Here is a 24,361-nt window from a genome sequence, read left to right as displayed (position 1 = left end):
TGTATATACATACACACATACACACACACATACATACACGTTGTAAGTAAGCTTTGAACAAGCAACCAAAGGGCACTTTTCACACCCCATACACACACACACACAGCCCTCACACACACACACACACACACAGCCCTCACACTCACACACACACACGCACACACACACAGCCCTCACACTCACACACACACAGCCCTCACACTCACACACACGCAGACACACACACACACACACACATACACACACACAGCCCTCACACTCACATACACACACACACACAAAGCCCTCACACTCACACACACACACACAGCACTCACACACACACACACACACACACACACACACACTCACACACAGCACTCACAGAGCACACACACAGAATGATATGGACACACATATACACACATACACACATACACACATACACACAAACACAGACACACACACACACACACAAACATCTACATCTACAAATAGATTTGAAATCCACGAACAAACTCATGATCCACAAATATAAAACACGATCCAGAAAGAGATTCACAAACCACAAACAAACAACTCCTGATCCACAAATAGAATTGAGTGACATGTTGTTAAACATCAGAATGAATGCAGGTTTGTTCCTGTGGGTCGTACTCAAACCACTTGTTTCTAGACGCGTTTACAAATTCTGTGCAGCGCTGAGCGTTCAAGGATCAGATCACCAGGGTATATGTGGATCGCTTCACATATGTCTGCAAATACTTTTGACACTGTTTTAACAAGGACAGTGTGTATATGATGCACAAATTTAGTCAGCCAAAATGGGGTATTGCTTGCTAGGTTATGTCACGCCTCCTCAATAAGCCTTTCAAAATAAGAGCATGACCTGAAACATGTCAGAACAGGTGCAACTGCTCCAGTCCTTGCTCTCGTGCTTACAGGCGGGTAACGGGGAAACGGTGTGTTAAAGCTACAATAAATGAAGTCTCCGACGTACTTCAGGCGAGACACCGTGTCAACGCTGGGCTAATCGGCAGAGGCCAATCAAACAAACATATTATGAGTTTTAGACCTTTCATTTGTAAACAAGTGACTTACTGCCATCTAGTGGTAGGAAATTGATTATTGCTGCTTTAATATTCTGTATTCATTCCAGATAGTGTGTTCTTATTTCCTGGCGTGGGAGGGTTCTGTTCATATGGAACATGGTTCCATAGTAGAACTGATCCTGTGTTCCATTCCATTCCATTCTACTTCCTGCTTTCGGACAGTGCAGACGCTTCTGCTGCTTGCTCTCGCCTTTGTTTGCATTTTCTGCATTTTTCAGCTGATATTGTTGCTTTTCTTCCATAAGAAACTGTGAGCAGTGGCTCCTGGATACTTTAAGTCACGGGGACTCTAATATATATTTTATTTTTTTGAAGATTTAGCCATATTTCAACGTCTTTATCATCTCCTCAGGATAACGTGAGCACGGCAGCAAGATGCCCCCTTTCACTGCAGATGACTTCCACAAACTTCTGCAGAAGATTACAGTGCTGGAAACAAAAATGAACCGGTTAGAGATGAGTGTGGAAGTCAATCGACTAACTGGGAACGACACCACCTTACCATGGATTCAAAACAGTACCAGACAAGAGCACGCTAACACACCGCTAATTAGCACCAAGGAGACTACCAAGAAACAGGAGAGCCATGTACTGGGCACTAAACCTACAAACCCTCCCTGGAACTCTCTTGGTGCAAAGCCTAAGAGAAATTCACCTCCCAGGGAAAAGGGAGTACAAGGCAGAGACCCGTCCCTGGAGAACTATGAGACTGACTTGCCTGCATTATCATCCAGGCAGAGTGCCTCTTCAACCCCTGTCCCTAGAAGGACACCACCGTGGACAACCGCAAAAGGGAGAACCAGAAACAGATCTCGCCGACAATCAACCATACAATTGGAGAACAAATTTGCCCCACTTCCTGATGACCTGGATCACATCTATTCTTCACACAGCAGGGTAAGGACTGAGAGTAAACCAGAAAGTAAAAGGCTACAGGGAAAGCTACCGACTGGGCCTCAAACTCTGATTGTGGGTGACTTTACTGTAAAAGATGTGAGAAGCATGTGCAGTGAAAGCACCAAAATACTCTGCTTTCCCAAGGATACGGTTGCTGACATGACAAAAAAAATCTTGCATATCGGGGTTACACATCCAACTGTGGAAAACATCATTGTGCACGTGGGGACAAATGACGTTGCGCAACAGCAGTCGGAAGTTCTTAAACGAGACTTTATTGATCTGCTGAACACAGTTAGCTCTCTGAAAGCGGAGGTGTTTATCAGCGGCCCTCTACCACCAGTCAGAAGAGGGGTTGAGAGATTCAGCAGACTGTTGGCACTGAACACATGGCTCTCAACTGCCTGTACCACTCACTCAGTGCGCTACATTGACAATTTTCCATTTTTTTGGGAACGATACCATCTTTTTCAGAGAAATGGACTCTGCCTTAACAGGTCAGGAGTAAAACTGTTTATCTCCAATCTGTTCTATTCTCTGCGTCATCCATCTGCTCCCTCTGCCATGGTCAAGGACAAGAGACAAGAAATACCAAAACAGAAGGAAGACATATCACAACATGGCAGAAACCTTGGAAGAGCTGTTGCTTCAACAAAGCTCTGATTATGGGAGACACCCGCGCCAGGAAGAAGAATCTTCACACCACCCCCCATCGACAACAACCCAACGATGCCCCTCCCCTCCTCCACCACGCTCACCAATCAAGGGCCTCATCAAAGCTGCCACACTGAAGCTCAGCCAAATTGATGAGCTACTGCAAGAGGGGAAGTCTCACTCCCCCCCTCCCACTAGCACTCACCAGCGAGGATCCACCCCCCCAAGAGGGGGAGTCTCTCACTCCCCCCCTCCCACTAGCACTCACCAGCGAGGATCCACCCCCCCAAGAGCGGGAGTCTCTCACTCCCCCCCTCCCACTAGCACTCACCAGTGAGGATCCATCCCCTCCACCCCCCCCAAGAGGGGGAGTCTCTCACTCCCCCCCTCCCACTAGCACTCACCAGCGAGGATCCACCCCCCCAAGAGGGGGAGTCTCTCACTTGCTTCCTCTCACCGGCATCCACCAGCAAGCACCTTCACGCGCTGTATTACGCGCTCCCAACCGCCCTTACCCCCTGCCGGGCCCAGCCTGATAAAGGCACAGCACATTCAGTTACCAAATACAGCAAGCTCTAACTGATATGTACTGGGTCCAGGCTACAAGGCTAATGGCACTCATGACCCCTTCCAGGACAAGCCAGGACCCAACGTGATGGTATCTTCCTCAATTCCTGTCTTGATAGGTAAAAGAAAAACAATGGTGAATCTGCTAAGTAACAGGAAACACTCAACCGGCTCTACAAATGTATCAAATTTAGTATCTATTCCTCGTCAGCCACAAACTATCACAGAGAAATGTGCAGATAATACCCTCAGCACACTAAACTTAGCTTTATTAAATGTCAGATCTTTAACAGGAAAGACATTTTTAATCAATGATTTTATCACCAACCACAATCTTGATTTTATGTTTTTAACTGAAACTTGGCTAGACCAAGGTAACAGTGCAGCTGTTCTTATTGAGTCAACTCCTCCCAACTTCAGCTTTATGAGCGAGGCTAGAGTGCATAAGAAAGGAGGTGGAGTAGCCATCTTGTTTAATGACTCCCTCCAATGTAAGCAGATGTATTATGGACATTTTGGTTCCTTTGAATATGTGGCTCTTCAGTTGAATTCCTCTTCTCGAGCCATATTTCTAAACATCTACAGGCCACCCAAATACTGTCCAAACTTCTTTGATGACTTTGCTGAACTGTTGTCTACTGTCTGCATTGACTTTGACTGTGTGGTTATTGTTGGTGATTTTAACATCCATGTTGACAACCCTCAGGGCAGAGGGACAAAAGAGCTAGGTTGTGTCCTTGATAACTATGGACTGACTCAGCATGTGACGGAGCCCACACACAACAAGGGGCACACCTGCCCTCGTCCACACCTGCCCTCTATATGGCCTCAGTCAACGAGCTTGTAGATAAGTTCAATGTTAAAATTACAAACATTATTGACGCCGTTGCACCCACTAAGGTGAAGGTGGTCTCTGGTAAGAGAAGATCTCCATGGAGAAACGCCATGCTGATCAGAATACAAAAGAGAGAGTGTCGAAAATCTGAACGCAGATGGCGAAAAACAAATCTCCATGTTCATTATGACATCTATAAAGAGAGACTTCGCATTTATAATATGGAGCTGAGAAATGCACGGCAGACCTTCTTTTCTGACATCATCACCAAAAACCATAACAATGCGCGTGCTTTGTTTGCCACTGTTGATAGGCTGACAAACCCTCCTGTGTCAGTAGCCTCTGAACTTCTATCCACCAAGGCCTGCAATGAATTTGCCTCATTCTTCACTGACAAAATTCAGAAAATTAGACAAGCAGTTAGTGCCTCCATTCCAGGTACAGGACATGTGTCGTCACAGTGTCCACTTAAAATCAATACCATGACACAATTTAATCCGATCAACCATAAAACCCTGGGGGACACTATACAATATCTGAAATCCTCCACCTGTTGCCTTGATGTTCTACCTACAGACTTCTTCAAAACTATCCAACTGCATGGCCTGATTTACTACAAATTGTAAACACATCTCTTCTTTCAGGTGTGTTCCCACATACCCTGAAAACTGCAGTCATCAAGCCACTCTTAAAAAAGAATAATCTAGACAGCTCACAAATGAACAATTATAGGCCCATATCAAACCTCCCATTTCTAAGCAAAATAATTGAAAAGGTTGTTTTCCAACAACTGAATAACTTCCTGGCACTAAGTAATGGCTTTGATGTCTTCCAGTCAGGATTTAGACCACACCACAGCACCGAGACTGCTCTAATTAAGGTATTTAATGACATCCATTTAAACACAGATAATGGCAAAATCTCAGTCTTAGTATTACTGGATCTCAGCGCTGCGTTCGACACGGTAGACCACAACATACTACTAGGCCGACTGGAAAATTGGTTGGGAATTTCTGGTACAGTGTTAGATTGGTTTATATCCTACTTAAAGGACAGGGATTATTTTGTGTCTATAGGCAATTACAAATCTGAGCTGACAAAAATGACCTGTGGAGTTCCCCAAGGCTCCATCCTGGGGCCTCTTCTGTTCAACATTTACATGCTCCCACTAACTCAAATTATGGAAAACAACAAAATATGTTACCATAGCTATGCAGATGACACACAAATTTATATCACTATATCACCAGGAGATTATAATCCCATACAAGCGCTGAGTAAGTGCATTGAACAAATCAATGATTGGATGTGCCAGAACTTTCTCCAACTAAACAAAAATAAAACTGAAGTAATTGTCTTTGGAGCCAAAGAAGAACGATTAAAAGTCAGTGCTCAACTTCAATCAGTAATGCTAAAAACCACAAACGAAGCCAGAAATCTTGGTGTAGTCATGGACTCAGACCTGAATTTCAACAGCCACATTAAGTCAATTACAAAGTCAGCCTACTATCACCTGAAGAATATATCAAGGATCAAAGGATTTATGTCCCAGAAGGATTTGGAAAAACTTGTCCATGCGTTTATCTTCAGTAGACTCGACTACTGTAACGGCATGTATACAGGTCTCTCTAAAAAATCGATCAGACAGCTGCAGCTGATTCAGAACGCTGCCGCTCGAGTCCTCACTAAGACTAAGAAAGTGGAGCATATCACACCAGTACTAAGGTCTTTACACTGGCTTCCTGTCTGTCAAAGAATTGACTTTAAGATACTGCTGTTGGTTTATAAAGCACTGAATGGTCTAGGGCCAAAATATATTTCTGATCTGCTCATATGCTATGAACCATCCAGTCCCCTCAGGTCGTCTGGCACAGGTCTGCTTTCTGTCCCCAGAGTTAAAACAAAACATGGAGAAGCAGCATTCAGTTTTTATGCTCCACATATCTGGAACAAACTTCCAGAAAACTGCAGGTCTGCTGCAACTCTTGGTTCTTTTAAAACAAGCCTGAAGACTTTTCTTTTTGCCACTGCTTTCTAAGAGGAGCTATGTTTATCAGTATACTGCACTGTAACTTTTATTCCTGTATTCTATGTGTCCTGCTTTTTGTTTAAATGTCTATAATGACTTGCTTTTTGTTTGAATGCTTTTAATTTGTCCTGCCTTTTGTTTTAAATGTCTTTAATGTCTTGCTTTTTGTTTTAATGCTTTTAATGTCTCATGTAAAGCACCTTGAATTGCCCTGTGGCTGAAATGTGCTATATAAATAAACTTGCCTTGCCTTGCCTTGCCTTCCAGCTGCACATCATCGAGGTGGGCCAGCCAGCCGCAGGTAACCAGCCGTTCGCTAAGAAGGCCGTGGACGTGTTCTTCCCCCCGGAGGCCCAAACCGACTTCCCCGTCGCCATGCAGGTATGCGAGGACCCCCAGGGGGCAGCAGGATGTCTGGCACACTGACCGACTGGGAATGTGGAGCATAAACCTCAAAGAATTTCATCTGCTGAGAGGGTTAAGACCTATTGTTACGGACCCCTACCAGATGTTAATGTCTAGGGTGAGAGGAGGGGACCACGCAACAAGCAGTGCCTGTGTGCAGGCTATACCAGGCCGGCATGAAGCAACGGCACACCCAAAACAACAATATAGGCTAACTATAACTAAGGAACCACAGACAACGGAATAAACGGTATAAAAACCGTGATGGTTTTTTAATGTAACCAATAATAATTATAAGTGATAACAATAATAATAAGGATAATAATGAAGTGAAGGAACAAACAGTAACAGAACGACAAAAACACTCACATGTAGAGGCAAGGCGTGCCTCGGAGAAACTAAAGGGAGGACGCCAAAACAGACGGGACCAAACGAACAAAGGAACAGAATCCCGCCCTAGATCCAATATGTCCCTGTCACTTCCCTATCTCTACCTTGTCTACAATCAGAACACCGTCCTCACTAACTAAACTTACTAGCTGCTGTCCCGCCTATCTAAACCCAAAAATACACGAAGGGTGGTACCCGCCTGGGAAACTAACCTAGTGTATTTATACATCTGATTATCTGCGTGTACAAATGTATGCCCATGGGCATCTTACCTAACATACCTCGCCCTCCCCTGGGGGAGACCTACTAGGGAGTTAAAGATATGGACAAAATGTATACGACAGAAAATAATAGGCAGACTGGGGGAACAGAAAACATACAAACGACAACGTGCTCTAACTAACAAATGGGGTGCCGCTACCTCCCGAGACATGGAAGTAGGCAGCCTTAAATAAGAACGCACAGTCCCCCGATAGGGTGACAGAAGGGCAGGTGGGACGACGCCATTGGCGGAGGGACTGCGCGGGGAAATCAACGAAGTAGACAGCCGGGAGATGCAGTCGATGAGTGACAGGGGGCGGGGCCAATCCTGTGCAAAGACACACACACTGGGGGAGAAACAACCAACAGACAAACACAGAACCAGGCCTAGTAATAAGTATATAACACAAATAATATAACGTGGAACGTAACACCTATACCTGTTCTGATTTCTCTCTCTCTCTCTCTCCTTCTCCCTCCTTCCTATCACCCCTCCCCCCCCCCCTCCCCGCCCCCGTGCTCAGATCGGTAGGAAGCATGGTGTGATCTACCTGATCACTAAGTACGGCTACATCCACCTGTATGACCTGGAGACCGGGACCTGCATCTACATGAACCGCATCAGCGCTGAGACCATCTTCGTCACCGCCCCCCACGAGCCCACCTCCGGGATCATAGGAGTCAACAAGAAGGGACAGGTGAGGAGGGGGGGGGGGGGGGGAGAGAGGGTGGAAGAGTAGTTTTGATTTATATCATAGTATTGTTGTATTTATATTTTATTATTATTATTATTATTATTATATTACTTTCTTCCCTTTTTACTGTATTTTATTTCAAACCTTTATTTATACTCATGAAGTACTATGGTCTTGTTGTTGGTGCTTCTTATTTTTCTCTTACAGTACAATGTTTTTGTGTGTGGTAGATTTTGTTTTTGAAGCACTTTGTAACATTGTTTTAAAAAGTGCTATATAAAAAAAAAAAAAGTGTATTATTGTTATTATTATTGTTGTTGTTGTTGTTGTTATCATTACTGTTTTTCGTTTTTATTGTTATTATTATTATTATTATTATACCTGAACAGTTGTTGTAGAGAGCTGCCAGGATCGTGAACTGGACCTCAGTCTCTTACTTGTCATTGGCCCAAGCCCTGATTCATGACCCCGCCCCCCCAGGTGCTGTCTGTGTGTGTGGAGGAGGAGAACATTGTGAACTACGCCTCCAACGTGCTCCAGAACCCGGACCTGGGTCTGAGGATGGCTGTCCGCTCCAACCTAGCCGGGGCAGAGGAGCTGTTCGACAGGAAGTTCAACACACTCTTCGCCGCCGGCTCCTACTCTGAGGCCGCTAAAGTGGCCGCCTCCGCGCCCAAGGTTTGTCTGCTGTCTCTGCTCTGTCTCTACCCTGTCTCTACCCTGTCTCCTCTGTCTCTCCTCTGTCTCTCCTCTGTCTCTCCTCTGTCTCTCCTCTGTCTTTACTGTCTCTGCTCTTTCTCTCCTCTGTCTCTACTGTCTTTACTGTCTCTCCTCTGTCTCTACTTTGTCTCTACTGTCTCTACCCTGTCTCTGCTCTGTCTCTACTTTGTCTTTACTGTCTTTACTGTCTCTACTGTCTCTATCCTGTCTCTACTCAGTCTTTACTGTCTCTACTCTGTACTGTCTCTACTGTCTCCACTCTGTCTCTACTCTGTCTTTACTGTCTCTACTGTCTCTACTCTGTCCCTACTGTCTCTTCTCTGTCTCTACTGTCTCTACTCTATCTTTACTGTCTCTACTCTGTCTCTGCTCTGTCTTTACTGTCTCTGCTGTCTCTACTCTGTCTTTACTGTCTCTGCTCTGTCTTTACCATCTACTCTGTCTCCACTGTCTATACTCTCTCTACTCTGTCTTTACTGTCTCTACTGTCTTTACTGTCTCTACTCTGTCTCTTCGGCCTCTACTCTGTCTCTACTGTCTCTACTGTCTGTACTCTGTCTCTACTCAGTCCCTTCTCTGTCTTTACTTTGTTTATATTTTAATGTGACCACACTGGGCTGGTGGATTCTGTTGTTTTGGTGACTGGCTGGGAAACAGTTGTGGACTTGGTCCAACTGTGTGTCCGTCTCTCCTCACCTCAGGGCGGTCTGTGCTCTTTACTGTTTTAGGATATTTGTTGGACAGTGAATGTTCTATGATTATACTAGTTGGACAGTGAATGTTTTATGACATTTGATAACATCAGGCTGGTACGTCCATGCCTTGGTGTGGATTGGGTTTCAGGATGTCTGGAGCTTTGCAGTAAGCTCTCCCCTCCTCTCCTGCAGGGGATCCTGCGCACGGCGGAGACCATCCGTAGGTTCCAGAGCGTCCCGGCCCAGCCCGGCCAGGCCTCGCCCCTGCTGCAGTACTTCGGCATCCTGCTGGACCAGGGCCAGCTCAACAGGTTTGAGTCCCTGGAGCTGTGCCGGCCGGTGCTCCAGCAGGGACGCAAGCAGCTGCTGGAGAAGTGGCTGAAAGAGGACAAGGTAGAGATGGGGGGGGGGGGAGAGTGGGGGGCGGGGCAGGGACAGAGAGCAGAGCACGCACACACACGCAAACACACACACACACGTAAACAGATACACACACACGTGAAAAGACACACATGCATACAGTACACACACACAGAGCCTAGCCTTTAGAAATCAGTGTAAGCAGAAAAATCAGCCAGTGACAGTGTGTGTTTTTGTTTGTTTGTGTGTGTGTGTGCGTGTGCGCGCATGGGTGTGTTTGTGTGCGTGTGAGTGTGCATGTGTATGTGTGTGTGTGTGTGTTTGTGTGTGCACGCTCGTGTGTGTGTGTGTGTGTGTAGCTGGAGTGCTCAGAGGAGCTGGGGGACCTGGTGAAGGCAGCAGACCCCACCCTGGCCCTCAGTGTGTATCTGAGAGCCAACGTTCCTAACAAGGTCATCCAGTGCTTCTCTGAGACAGGACAGTTCCAGAAGATACTGCTCTACGCCAAGAAGGTGACTCCCCCAGACTGACCCTACAGACTGACCCTACAGACAGACCCTGCAGACTGACCCTGCAGACTGACCCTGCAGACTGACCCTGCAGACTGACCCTGCAGACTGACCCTACAGACTGACCCTGCAGACTGACCCTGCAGACTGACCCTGCAGACTGACCCTACAGACTGACCCTACAGGAGCAGAGCTTCATGGACTCAGATACAGTATCAAGTGATTCATACTGTCAATATCTGTACAGGACCACTTCGTCTTTGAAGTATTTCATTACATATTGAACAAGGAGAAAGTACTTAAAACCAAATTGTGTGTGTGTGTGTGTGTGTGTGTGTCTGCGTGTGTCTGTGTTTCTGTGTGTGTGAGGAATCTGTGTGTGTATCTGTGTGTGTGTGCGTATGTGTGTGTGCGTGTGTGTGTGTGTGTGCGTGTTTGTTTGTGTGTGTGTGTGTGTGTGTGTGTGTGTGTGTGTGTGTGTGTGTGTAGGTGGGGTACTCTCCAGACTGGATATTCCTGCTGAGGAATGTGATGAGGATGAGTCCAGAGCAGGGTTTGCAGTTCGCCCAGATGCTGGTCCAGGATGAGGAGCCTTTGGCCAACACCAATCAGGTAACACACATTTCAATTTCTTTATTGGATTTTCATTCATACATTCACATAATGTAGTCCCAGCAGGGAGATCAAAGCTATTTTTGGATATAGGCAGCAGCGTCTTTTCCATATCAAATGACTGCCAATGATCAATCAATCAATCAAAGCTGTATTTGTATAGCGCATTTCATACCCAGAGGCAACACAATGCGCTTTACAGAGAACAAGGGAGGTGGGCATATGACCCACTCTCTACATATTCCAGAGGGAAGCAAAAAAACAGTAATCACCCGGGGGCCAGATAAGTGAGCTGTAAAAATTCTTCCCTGACCCGTCTCAACAAGGCGATCGAGCAAGCTCCAGGAGTATGTTTGTCTACCGGCTAAGAACATTTATAAAGCAATTCATTACATTAAATTACATTTCAGAGTAAGAGAGGCTAAAAAAGCATCATAGGAGAGAGGACATTCTACGGACATGCTACGACATCCACAGCAGACACGGAGGTATCTATCGGACTCCGGGAGGTCTGCTGGTGACAGTGGGGCATCCACTGGACCTGGTTAGAAGATAGGAGGGAGAGAGAGAGGCACTAGGGAGAGGGAAAGCAGTCACAGAACGATGGCAGACACAGAACAGTACTTAACTAAGTGTTTTGCTGATTTTTTTTACCAGTCCAGCAAGTAGGAGTCCTCGCGCACACATTTTGTATACGTGCCCTAAGCTGCCAAATATCAAAACTATAATTTTGCAATTATACCCACATGCAGAGATGACATGAGCAAGTGGTTGTATTTTGATATTTTATAGCTAAAGCAAGTGTCCATGTACAAGTCAAAAGAACATCCAATTTCTAAAATAAATACAGACTTGGTGGATTCATTAATCATGACAATATCCGGAGTATTAGGAGAGCTTTCGACATTATTGTTAAATGTATTGCTAAGTTGGGATGAGGCAAACCAGTCAATTTGAACAGTTTCATTAATATGGAATTGTGTTTGTTGTCCAGTGGCACGGCGCAGTTCTTTCTCAGTCAGATCCACAATACGTTCATGGCGTGCCGTATACAGTCCCTTGAAGGGGCAGCTGTTCATGATATGCGCAACGGATTCCTGTTCTTGGTTATTGTGTGATAAGCAGTATGGATCGTGTTGGGTACCAGAGGGCGAGGTTGTATTTAGTAGGCAGAACTTGTAACCAGGCTTTTATTGTGAATTAGAGAATGGATTGGTCTATTGTTGAGTTGTGTAGTATGGAGTGGGACACGGTGTGATCAGCGCACGGCAGGCAGGCCAGCTTCCCCTGTAGCCGCAGACCAGTCCAGCGTTTCCTGCGTTGTTTGATGCTGTTCAATAATGTCCCGTCTGCAGGTTTGGGGCTGGAGGACCTGCATGGTGTTTTCATCAGTGTTTTGTACCGCCCGCACACACGTGTTTTTGTCGGTGATTAGTGCGTAACTAACGTCCACTACACGGTCTGCTGCGTCCCTCCAGCTCATGTGTATGTGAGCGCTGTTACACAGGTCGTTGAGATCGGGCCTGTCAGAGCGCACTCCAAACCCGGGGGCGCGCGTGTCCAGTTTCCCACTGGGCTTTTTCCTGAATCCCAGGAAGCTGGCCTCTGCTGTTGAGTGGGGAGCTGCGCTTTGATAAGTCCAGGAGGAGTGACGCTCGCGCCTGTTCTCGGACAGCGGGATCATCGTTGTTGAGCGAAAGAGATGGTTTATTCTCGTGTATCTGTGTGTGTATCTATCTACACACACACACACACATATACACACACTAGGCATGTAACGATTCAATCAACTCAGGATGTGATGCGATTCATGATGGAGAGTTAACGATGCGATTTTTTTTTTTTTAACAAGATGAACTTGCAGACGAATGATAACTGCATCATGTTGGTTGTGTGTTGTGTAGGGCACCAATCTCTTACAGTACTTGCATGCTGTTTCTGTTTTGTCTGTTAACTTCTCGCCTTTTTCATTTCTGAAAACAGGGAAGCCAAAATGCGTCCCCATGTCTGACTTTAAACTTGCGAGTGCATCCTCGATTTCAAACTCAGTCGATACATCCACGTTTGCCGCTGTCATGTTTCTCGTTGTGTCAGAAATACGTTTTTTAGAAAATGACTAGTCGACCAGCAGTGGACAGGGTTAACTAATGGTTTGATAGTTGACTATTCGACTAGTCTGTGAAACCCCTAACACACACACACATACAGAGACAAACGCACAGACCCTCACACGCACCCCAACACGCACACACACACACACACACACACACACACATACACGCACACACACTCACACACACACATACACGCACACACCAAAGAGCGATATTGCAGGTCCTTCCTTCCGCTGTCAGACTGTATAACCAGCACTGGTCTCAGTAGACCACACACACACACACGCACGCACACACACACACAGCTACACACACGCATGCACGCACGCACACACACACACACATACACACACAGACACACACACACAGATACGCGCACACACACACACACACACACAGATACACACACACACACACACGCACACACACATACACACACACACATGCCGGAACTCAACTGACAATGACTGCACTAATCTATACAGTCCGTTTTAATTTTTATTTGGATTTATGCTTTTTTTTTTTTTACTCACTAACCATTTTGCTGCTGTAACATTTCAATGTCTCCATGTGGGACTAATAAAGGATTATCTCATCTTATCTTAAACAAACACACGCGCACACACACACACACACACACACACACACACACACACAGTGCCTAGTGTGGGACCCTCCCTGTGTTATTCCAGATGGGTGAGCAATGCCAGGAATTCACAGACACACTGACTCTCCCCTTTAAGACCAGACCAGTCCTCTGAACCCTCCTCCCCTTTAAGACCAGACCAGTCCTCTGACCAGCAACTGATCCTGGTACAGCACATTCACATCCTTCCTGTCTGAGAGGATCTTATTTAAAAGGCACAACAGATCCCAGATCAGCTTTCCCATTCCCGTCATCAGGAATCTCTTCTGCCCTCTAGGACTGGGTCATATAAGCAAGAATATATATGGACAGTTAGGGCCTGATCCTAGATCAAATCAAATCAAACTTTATTTGTATAGCACATTTCATACACAGAGGCAACACAATGCGCTTTACAGAGAGCAATGGGAGGGTGGGCATAGGTCCCACCCCTACATATTACAGAGGGAAGCAAAAAACAGTTTCACCCAGGGGCCAGAAAAGTGAGCTGTAAAAATTCTTCCCTGACCTCTCAAAGAGATGATCGAGCAGACTCCTGGAAAACGTTTGTCTATTGCCTAAGAAAATATACAGAGCAGTAAACATGGGCTGGATACTTCATAGGAAAGACATGACTATCAGTCAAATAGTTACAGAGTTGTTGCCTACATGGTAGGCCTTTATGTGTTAGCTATCCCTGTAGTCTCTAATAGGATATTTAAGTGTATCATATAATAAGCAGACAGACTCCTAAAGAATGTAGAGTAACTAGGTAAAGAATGTAGAGTAAACTAGGTAAAGAATGTAGAGTAACTAGGTAAAGAATGTAGAGTAAACTAGATAAAGAATGTAGAATAAACTAGGTAAAGAATGTAGAGTAGGTAAAGAATGTAGAGTAAACAGGTAAAGAATGTAGAGTAAACTAGGTAAAGAATGTAGAGTAAATTAGGTAAATAATGTAGAGTAGGTAAAGAATGTAGAGTAACTAGGTAAATAATGTAGAGAACTAGGTAAAGAATGTAGAGTAAACTAGGTAAAGAATGTAGGGTAAACTAGGTAAAGAATGTAGAGTAACTAGTTAAAGAATGTAGAGTAAACTAGGTAAAGAATGTAGAGTAACTAGGTAAAGAATGTAGAGTAGGTAAAAAATGTAGAGTAGGTAAAGAATGTAGAGTAAACTAGCTAAAGAATGTAGAGTAAACTAGGTAAAGAATGTAGAGTAAACTAGGTAAAGAATGTAGAGTAACTAGGTAAAGAATGTAGAGTAAACTAGGTAAAGAATGTAGAGTAACTAGGTAAAGAATGTAGAGTAAACTAGGTGAAGAATGTAGAGTAAACTAGGTAAAGAATGTAGAGTAAACTAGGTGAAGAATGTAGAGAAGGTAAAGAATGTAGAGTAACTAGGTAAAGAATGTAGAGTAAACTAGGTAAAGAATGTAGAGTAGGTAAAGAATGTAGAGTAACTAGGTAAATAATGTAGAGAACTAGGTAAAGAATGTAAAGTAAACTAGATAAAGAATGTAGGGTAAACTAGGTAAAGAATGTAGAGTAACTAGTTAAAGAATGTAGAGTAAACTAGGTAAAGAATGTAGAGTAACTAGGTAAAGAATGTAGAGTAGGTAAAAAATGTAGAGTAGGTAAAGAATGTAGAGTAAACTAGGTAAAGAATGTAGAGTAAACTAGGTAAAGAATGTAGAGTAAACTAGGTAAAGAATGTAGAGTAAACTAGGTAAAGAATGTAGAGTAACTAGGTAAAGAATGTAGAGTAAACTAGGTTAAGAATGTAGAGTAAACTAGGTGAAGAATGTAGAGTAAACTAGGTAAAGAATGTAGTGTAAACTAGGTGAAGAATGTAGAGAAGGTAAAGAATGTAGAGTAACTAGGTAAAGAATGTAGAGTAAACTAGGTAAAGAATGTAGAGTAGGTAAAGAATGTAGAGTAAACTAGGTAAATAATGTAGAGTAAACTAGGTAAAGAATGTAGAGTAGGTAAAGAATGTAGAGTGACTAGGTAAAGAATGTAGAGTAAACTAGGTAAAGAATGTAGAGTAACTAGGTAAAGAATGTAGAGTAAACTAGGTAAAGAATGTAGAGTAACTAGGTAAAGAATGTAGAGTAAACTAGATAAAGAATGTAGAATAAACTAGGTAAAGAATGTAGAGTAGGTAAAGAATGTAGAGTAAACGGGTAAAGAATGTAGAGTAAACTAGGTAAAGAATGTAGAGTAAACTAGGTAAAGAATGTAGAGTAGGTAAAGAATGTAGAGTAACTAGGTAAATAATGTAGAGAACTAGGTAAAGAATGTAGAGTAAACTAGGTAACGAATGTAGGGTAAACTAGGTAAAGAATGTAGAGTAACTAGTTAAAGAATGTAGAGTAAACTAGGTAAAGAATGTAGAGTAACTAGGTAAAGAATGTAGAGTAGGTAAAAAATGTAGAGTAGGTAAAGAATGTAGAGTAAACTAGGTAAAGAATGTAGAGTAACTAGGTAAAGAATGTAGAGTAAACTAGGTAAAGAATGTAGAGTAACTAGGTAAAGAATGTAGAGTAAACTAGGTTAAGAATGTAGAGTAACTAGGTAAAGAATGTAGAGTAAACTAGGTAAAGAATGTAGATTAAACTAGGTGAAGAATGTAGAGTAAACTAGGTAAAGAATGTAGAGTAAACTAGGTGAAGAATGTAGAGAAGGTAAAGAATGTAGAGTAACTAGGTAAAGAATGTAGAGTAAACTAGGTAAAGAATGTAGAGTAGGTAAAGAATGTAGAGTAACTAGGTAAATAATGTAGAGAACTAGGTAAAGAATGTAAAGTAAACTAGATAAAGAATGTAGGGTAAACTAGGTAAAGAATGTAGAGTAACTAGTTAAAGAATGTAGAGTAAACTAGGTAAAGAATGTAGAGTAACTAGGTAAAGAATGTAGAGTAGGTAAAAAATGTAGAGATTGGTTAAAGAATGTAGAGTAAACTAGCTAAAGAATGTAGAGTCAACTAGGTAAAGAATGTAGAGTCAACTAGGTAAAGAATGTAGAGTAAACTAGGTAAAGAATGTAGAGTAACTAGGTAAAGAATGTAGAGTAAACTAGGTAAAGAATGTAGAGTAACTAGGTAAAGAATGTAGAGTAAACTAGGTAAAGAATGTAGAGTAAACTAGGTGAAGAATGTAGAGTAAACTAGGTAAAGAATGTAGTGTAAACTAGGTGAAGAATGTAGAGAAGGTAAAGAATGTAGAGTAACTAGGTAAATAATGTAGAGTAAACTAGGTAAAGAATGTAGAGTAGGTAAAGAATGTAGAGTAAACTAGGTAAATAATGTAGAGTAAACTATGTAAAGAATGTAGAGTAGGTAAAGAATGTAGAGTGACTAGGTAAAGAATGTAGAGTAAACTAGGTAAAGAATGTAGAGTAAACTAGGTAAAGAATGTAGAGTAACTAGGTAAAGAATGTAGAGTAAACTAGGTGAAGAATGTAGAGTAGGTAAAGAATGTAGAGTAACTAGGTAAAGAATGTAGAGTAAACTAGGTAAATAATGTAGAGTAACTAGGTAAAGAATGTAGAGTAAACTTGGTAAAGAATGTAGAGTAAACTAGGTAAAGAATGTAGAGTAAACTAGGTAAAGAATGTAGAGTAACTAGGTAAAGAATGTATAGTAAACTAGGTAAAGAATGTAGAGTAACTAGGTAAAGAATGTAGAGTAACTTGGTAAAGAATGTAGAGTAAACTAGGTAAAGAATGTAGAGTAAACTAGGTAAAGAATGTAGAGTAAACTAGGTAAAGAATGTAGAGTTACTAGGTAAAGAATGTAGAGTAAACTAGGTAAATAATGTAGAGTAGGTAAAGAATGTAGAGTAAACTAGGTAAAGAATGTAGAGTAGGTAAAGAACGTAGAGTAAACTAGGTAAAGAATGTAGAGTAAACTAGGTAAAGAATGTAGAGTAAACGAGGTAAAGAATGTAGAGTAACTAGGTAAAGAATGTAGAGTAAACTAGGTAAAGAATGTAGAGTAACTAGGTAAAGAATGTAGAGTAAACTAGGTAAAGAATGTAGAGTAAACTAGATAAAGAATGTAGAGTAAACTAGGTAAAGAATGTAGAGTAAACTAGGTAAAGAATGTAGAGTAAACAGGTAAAGAATGTAGAGTAAACTAGGTAAAGAATGTAGAGTAAATTAGGTAAATAATGTAGAGTAGGTAAAGAATGTAGAGTAACTAGGTAAATAATGTAGAGAACTAGGTAAAGAATGTAGAGTAAACTAGGTAAAGAATGTAGGGTAAACTAGGTAAAGAATGTAGAGTAACTAGTTAAAGAATGTAGAGTAAACTAGGTAAAGAATGTAGAGTAACTAGGTAAAGAATGTAGAGTAGGTAAAAAATGTAGAGTAGGTAAAGAATGTAGAGTAAACTAGCTAAAGAATGTAGAGTAAACTAGGTAAAGAATGTAGAGTAAACTAGGTAAAGAATGTAGAGTAACTAGGTAAAGAATGTAGAGTAAACTAGGTAAAGAATGTAGAGTAACTAGGTAAAGAATGTAGAGTAAACTAGGTAAAGAATGTAGAGTAAACTAGGTGAAGAATGTAGAGTAAACTAGGTAAAGAATGTAGAGTAAACTAGGTGAAGAATGTAGAGAAGGTAAAGAATGTAGAGTAACTAGGTAAAGAATGTAGAGTAAACTAGGTAAAGAATGTAGAGTAGGTAAAGAATGTAGAGTAACTAGGTAAATAATGTAGAGAACTAGGTAAAGAATGTAAAGTAAACTAGATAAAGAATGTAGGGTAAACTAGGTAAAGAATGTAGAGTAACTAGTTAAAGAATGTAGAGTAAACTAGGTAAAGAATGTAGAGTAACTAGGTAAAGAATGTAGAGTAGGTAAAAAATGTAGAGTAGGTAAAGAATGTAGAGTAAACTAGGTAAAGAATGTAGAGTAAACTAGGTAAAGAATGTAGAGTAAACTAGGTAAAGAATGTAGAGTAAACTAGGTAAAGAATGTAGAGTAACTAGGTAAAGAATGTAGAGTAAACTAGGTTAAGAATGTAGAGTAAACTAGGTGAAGAATGTAGAGTAAACTAGGTAAAGAATGTAGTGTAAACTAGGTGAAGAATGTAGAGAAGGTAAAGAATGTAGAGTAACTAGGTAAAGAATGTAGAGTAAACTAGGTAAAGAATGTAGAGTAGGTAAAGAATGTAGAGTAAACTAGGTAAATAATGTAGAGTAAACTAGGTAAAGAATGTAGAGTAGGTAAAGAATGTAGAGTGACTAGGTAAAGAATGTAGAGTAAACTAGGTAAAGAATGTAGAGTAACTAGGTAAAGAATGTAGAGTAAACTAGGTAAAGAATGTAGAGTAACTAGGTAAAGAATGTAGAGTAAACTAGATAAAGAATGTAGAATAAACTAGGTAAAGAATGTAGAGTAGGTAAAGAATGTAGAGTAAACGGGTAAAGAATGTAGAGTAAACTAGGTAAAGAATGTAGAGTAAACTAGGTAAAGAATGTAGAGTAGGTAAAGAATGTAGAGTAACTAGGTAAATAATGTAGAGAACTAGGTAAAGAATGTAGAGTAAACTAGGTAACGAATGTAGGGTAAACTAGGTAAAGAATGTAGAGTAACTAGTTAAAGAATGTAGAGTAAACTAGGTAAAGAATGTAGAGTAACTAGGTAAAGAATGTAGAGTAGGTAAAAAATGTAGAGTAGGTAAAGAATGTAGAGTAAACTAGGTAAAGAATGTAGAGTAACTAGGTAAAGAATGTAGAGTAAACTAGGTAAAGAATGTAGAGTAACTAGGTAAAGAATGTAGAGTAAACTAGGTTAAGAATGTAGAGTAACTAGGTAAAGAATGTAGAGTAAACTAGGTAAAGAATGTAGATTAAACTAGGTGAAGAATGTAGAGTAAACTAGGTAAAGAATGTAGAGTAAACTAGGTGAAGAATGTAGAGAAGGTAAAGAATGTAGAGTAACTAGGTAAAGAATGTAGAGTAAACTAGGTAAAGAATGTAGAGTAGGTAAAGAATGTAGAGTAACTAGGTAAATAATGTAGAGAACTAGGTAAAGAATGTAAAGTAAACTAGATAAAGAATGTAGGGTAAACTAGGTAAAGAATGTAGAGTAACTAGTTAAAGAATGTAGAGTAAACTAGGTAAAGAATGTAGAGTAACTAGGTAAAGAATGTAGAGTAGGTAAAAAATGTAGAGATTGGTTAAAGAATGTAGAGTAAACTAGCTAAAGAATGTAGAGTCAACTAGGTAAAGAATGTAGAGTCAACTAGGTAAAGAATGTAGAGTAAACTAGGTAAAGAATGTAGAGTAACTAGGTAAAGAATGTAGAGTAAACTAGGTAAAGAATGTAGAGTAACTAGGTAAAGAATGTAGAGTAAACTAGGTAAAGAATGTAGAGTAAACTAGGTGAAGAATGTAGAGTAAACTAGGTAAAGAATGTAGTGTAAACTAGGTGAAGAATGTAGAGAAGGTAAAGAATGTAGAGTAACTAGGTAAATAATGTAGAGTAAACTAGGTAAAGAATGTAGAGTAGGTAAAGAATGTAGAGTAAACTAGGTAAATAATGTAGAGTAAACTATGTAAAGAATGTAGAGTAGGTAAAGAATGTAGAGTGACTAGGTAAAGAATGTAGAGTAAACTAGGTAAAGAATGTAGAGTAAACTAGGTAAAGAATGTAGAGTAACTAGGTAAAGAATGTAGAGTAAACTAGGTAAATAATGTAGAGTAACTAGGTAAAGAATGTAGAGTAAACTTGGTAAAGAATGTAGAGTAAACTAGGTAAAGAATGTAGAGTAAACTAGGTAAAGAATGTAGAGTAACTAGGTAAAGAATGTATAGTAAACTAGGTAAAGAATGTAGAGTAACTAGGTAAAGAATGTAGAGTAACTTGGTAAAGAATGTAGAGTAAACTAGGTAAAGAATGTAGAGTAAACTAGGTAAAGAATGTAGAGTAAACTAGGTAAAGAATGTAGAGTTACTAGGTAAAGAATGTAGAGTAAACTAGGTAAATAATGTAGAGTAGGTAAAGAATGTAGAGTAAACTAGGTAAAGAATGTAGAGTAGGTAAAGAACGTAGAGTAAACTAGGTAAAGAATGTAGAGTAAACTAGGTAAAGAATGTAGAGTAAACGAGGTAAAGAATGTAGAGTAACTAGGTAAAGAATGTAGAGTAAACTAGGTAAAGAATGTAGAGTAACTAGGTAAAGAATGTAGAGTAAACTAGGTAAAGAATGTAGAGTAAACTAGATAAAGAATGTAGAGTAAACTAGGTAAAGAATGTAGAGTAAACTAGGTAAAGAATGTAGAGTAAACTAGGTAAAGAATGTAGAGTAAACTAGGTAAAGAATGTAGAGTAAACTAGGTAAAGAATGTAGAGTAAACTAGGTAAAGAATGTAGAGTAAACTAGGTAAAGAATGTAGAGTAGGTAAAGAATGTAGAGTAACTAGGTAAAGAATGTAGAGTAACTAGGTAAATAATGTAGAGTAAACTAGGTAAAGAATGTAGAGTAAACTAGGTAAAGAATGTAGGGTAAACTAGGTAAAGAATGTAGAGTTACTAGTTAAAGAATGTAGAGTAAACTAGGTAAAGAATGTAGAGTAAACTAGGTAAAGAATGTAGAGTAGGTAAAGAATGTAGAGTAAACTAGGTAAAGAATGTAGAGTAAACTAGGTAAAGAATGTAGAGTAAACTAGCTAAAGAATGTAGAGTAAACTAGGTAAAGAATGTAGAGTAACTAGGTAAAGAATATAGAGTAAACTAGGTAAAGAATGAAGAGTAAACTAGGTAAAGAATGTAGAGTAAACTAGGTAAAGAATGTAGAGTAACTAGGTAAAGAATGTAGAGTAAACTAGGTAAAGAATGTAGAGTAAACTAGATAAAGAATGTAGAGTAAACTAGGTGAAGAATGTAGAGTAAACTAGGTAAAGAATGTAGAGTAAACTAGGTAAAGAATGTAGGGTAAACTAGGTAAAGAATGTAGAGTAACTAGTTAAAGAATGTAGAGTAAACTAGGTAAAGAATGTAGAGTAAACTAGGTAAAGAATGTAGAGAAGGTAAAGAATGTAGAGTAACTAGGTAAAGAATGTAGAGTAACTAGGTAAATAATGTAGAGTAAACTAGGTAAAGAATGTAGAGTAAACTAGGTAAAGAATGTAGGGTAAACTAGGTAAAGAATGTAGATTAACTAGTTAAAGAATGTAGGGTAAACTAGGTAAAGAATTTAGAGTAACTAGGTGAAGAATGTAGAGTAGGTAAAGAATGTAGAGTAAACTAGGTAAAGAATGTAGAGTAAACTAGGTAAAGAATGTAGAGTAAACTAGGTAAAGAATGTAGAGTAAACTAGGTAAAGAATGTAGAGTAAACTAGGTAAAGAATGTAGAGTAACTAGGTAAAGAATGTAGAGTAAACTAGGTAAAGAATGTAGAGTAACTAGGTAAAGAATGTAGAGTAAACTAGGTAAAGAATGTAGAGTAAACTAGGTAAAGAATGTAGAGTAACTAGGTAAAGAATGTAGAGTAAACTAGGTAAAGAATGTAGAGTAACTAGGTAAAGAATGTAGAGTAAACTAGGTAAAGAATGTAGAGTAGGTAAAGAATGTAGAGTAACTAGGTAAATAATGTAGAGAACTAGGTAAAGAATGTAAAGTAAACTAGATAAAGAATGTAGGGTAAACTAGGTAAAGAATGTAGAGTAACTAGTTAAAGAATGTAGAGTAAACTAGGTAAAGAATGTAGAGTAACTAGGTAAAGAATGTAGAGTAGGTAAAAAATGTAGAGTAGGTAAAGAATGTAGAGTAAACTAGGTAAAGAATGTAGAGTAAACTAGGTAAAGAATGTAGAGTAAACTAGGTAAAGAATGTAGAGTAAACTAGGTAAAGAATGTAGAGTAACTAGGTAAAGAATGTAGAGTAAACTAGGTTAAGAATGTAGAGTAAACTAGGTGAAGAATGTAGAGTAAACTAGGTAAAGAATGTAGTGTAAACTAGGTGAAGAATGTGGAGAAGGTAAAGAATGTAGAGTAACTAGGTAAAGAATGTAGAGTAAACTAGGTAAAGAATGTAGAGTAGGTAAAGAATGTAGAGTAAACTAGGTAAATAATGTAGAGTAAACTAGGTAAAGAATGTAGAGTAGGTAAAGAATGTAGAGTGACTAGGTAAAGAATGTAGAGTAAACTAGGTAAAGAATGTAGAGTAACTAGGTAAAGAATGTAGAGTAAACTAGGTAAAGAATGTAGAGTAACTAGGTAAAGAATGTAGAGTAAACTAGATAAAGAATGTAGAATAAACTAGGTAAAGAATGTAGAGTAGGTAAAGAATGTAGAGTAAACGGGTAAAGAATGTAGAGTAAACTAGGTAAAGAATGTAGAGTAAACTAGGTAAAGAATGTAGAGTAGGTAAAGAATGTAGAGTAACTAGGTAAATAATGTAGAGAACTAGGTAAAGAATGTAGAGTAAACTAGGTAACGAATGTAGGGTAAACTAGGTAAAGAATGTAGAGTAACTAGTTAAAGAATGTAGAGTAAACTAGGTAAAGAATGTAGAGTAACTAGGTAAAGAATGTAGAGTAGGTAAAACATGTAGAGTAGGTAAAGAATGTAGAGTAAACTAGGTAAAGAATGTAGAGTAACTAGGTAAAGAATGTAGAGTAAACTAGGTAAAGAATGTAGAGTAACTAGGTAAAGAATGTAGAGTAAACTAGGTTAAGAATGTAGAGTAACTAGGTAAAGAATGTAGAGTAAACTAGGTAAAGAATGTAGATTAAACTAGGTGAAGAATGTAGAGTAAACTAGGTAAAGAATGTAGAGTAAACTAGGTGAAGAATGTAGAGAAGGTAAAGAATGTAGAGTAACTAGGTAAAGAATGTAGAGTAAACTAGGTAAAGAATGTAGAGTAGGTAAAGAATGTAGAGTAACTAGGTAAATAATGTAGAGAACTAGGTAAAGAATGTAAAGTAAACTAGATAAAGAATGTAGGGTAAACTAGGTAAAGAATGTAGAGTAACTAGTTAAAGAATGTAGAGTAAACTAGGTAAAGAATGTAGAGTAACTAGGTAAAGAATGTAGAGTAGGTAAAAAATGTAGAGATTGGTTAAAGAATGTAGAGTAAACTAGCTAAAGAATGTAGAGTCAACTAGGTAAAGAATGTAGAGTCAACTAGGTAAAGAATGTAGAGTAAACTAGGTAAAGAATGTAGAGTAACTAGGTAAAGAATGTAGAGTAAACTAGGTAAAGAATGTAGAGTAACTAGGTAAAGAATGTAGAGTAAACTAGGTAAAGAATGTAGAGTAAACTAGGTGAAGAATGTAGAGTAAACTAGGTAAAGAATGTAGTGTAAACTAGGTGAAGAATGTAGAGAAGGTAAAGAATGTAGAGTAACTAGGTAAAGAATGTAGAGTAAACTAGGTAAAGAATGTAGAGTAGGTAAAGAATGTAGAGTAAACTAGGTAAATAATGTAGAGTAAACTATGTAAAGAATGTAGAGTAGGTAAAGAATGTAGAGTGACTAGGTAAAGAATGTAGAGTAAACTAGGTAAAGAATGTAGAGTAAACTAGGTAAAGAATGTAGAGTAACTAGGTAAAGAATGTAGAGTAAACTAGGTGAAGAATGTAGAGTAGGTAAAGAATGTAGAGTAACTAGGTAAAGAATGTAGAGTAAACTAGGTAAATAATGTAGAGTAACTAGGTAAAGAATGTAGAGTAAACTTGGTAAAGAATGTAGAGTAAACTAGGTAAAGAATGTAGAGTAAACTAGGTAAAGAATGTAGAGTAACTAGGTAAAGAATGTATAGTAAACTAGGTAAAGAATGTAGAGTAACTAGGTAAAGAATGTAGAGTAACTTGGTAAAGAATGTAGAGTAAACTAGGTAAAGAATGTAGAGTAAACTAGGTAAAGAATGTAGAGTAAACTAGGTAAAGAATGTAGA

General features: G+C 39.6%; 1 protein-coding gene across 1 annotated transcript in view; it reads left to right on the top strand.

Moving 5' to 3' along the window:
• Positions 1-24,361, top strand: part of cltcl1 (clathrin, heavy chain-like 1) — a 143,788-nt gene that overhangs the window by 32,279 nt on the left and 87,148 nt on the right. The window contains exons 5-10 of the mRNA XM_084440293.1: positions 6,341-6,454; positions 7,654-7,827; positions 8,305-8,502; positions 9,432-9,632; positions 9,959-10,111; positions 10,598-10,720. Coding sequence (XP_084296419.1) covers positions 6,341-6,454; positions 7,654-7,827; positions 8,305-8,502; positions 9,432-9,632; positions 9,959-10,111; positions 10,598-10,720 — 963 coding nt within the window. The remainder of the gene's footprint in view (positions 1-6,340; positions 6,455-7,653; positions 7,828-8,304; positions 8,503-9,431; positions 9,633-9,958; positions 10,112-10,597; positions 10,721-24,361) is intronic.

The sequence above is a fragment of the Borostomias antarcticus genome, assembly GCF_949987555.1.
Source record: "Borostomias antarcticus genome assembly, chromosome: 6".
Taxonomy (NCBI): Eukaryota; Metazoa; Chordata; class Actinopteri; order Stomiiformes; family Stomiidae; genus Borostomias; species Borostomias antarcticus.
The sequence above is the reverse complement of the archived record's forward strand: the minus strand, read 5'-3'. Positions and strand labels throughout refer to the sequence as shown.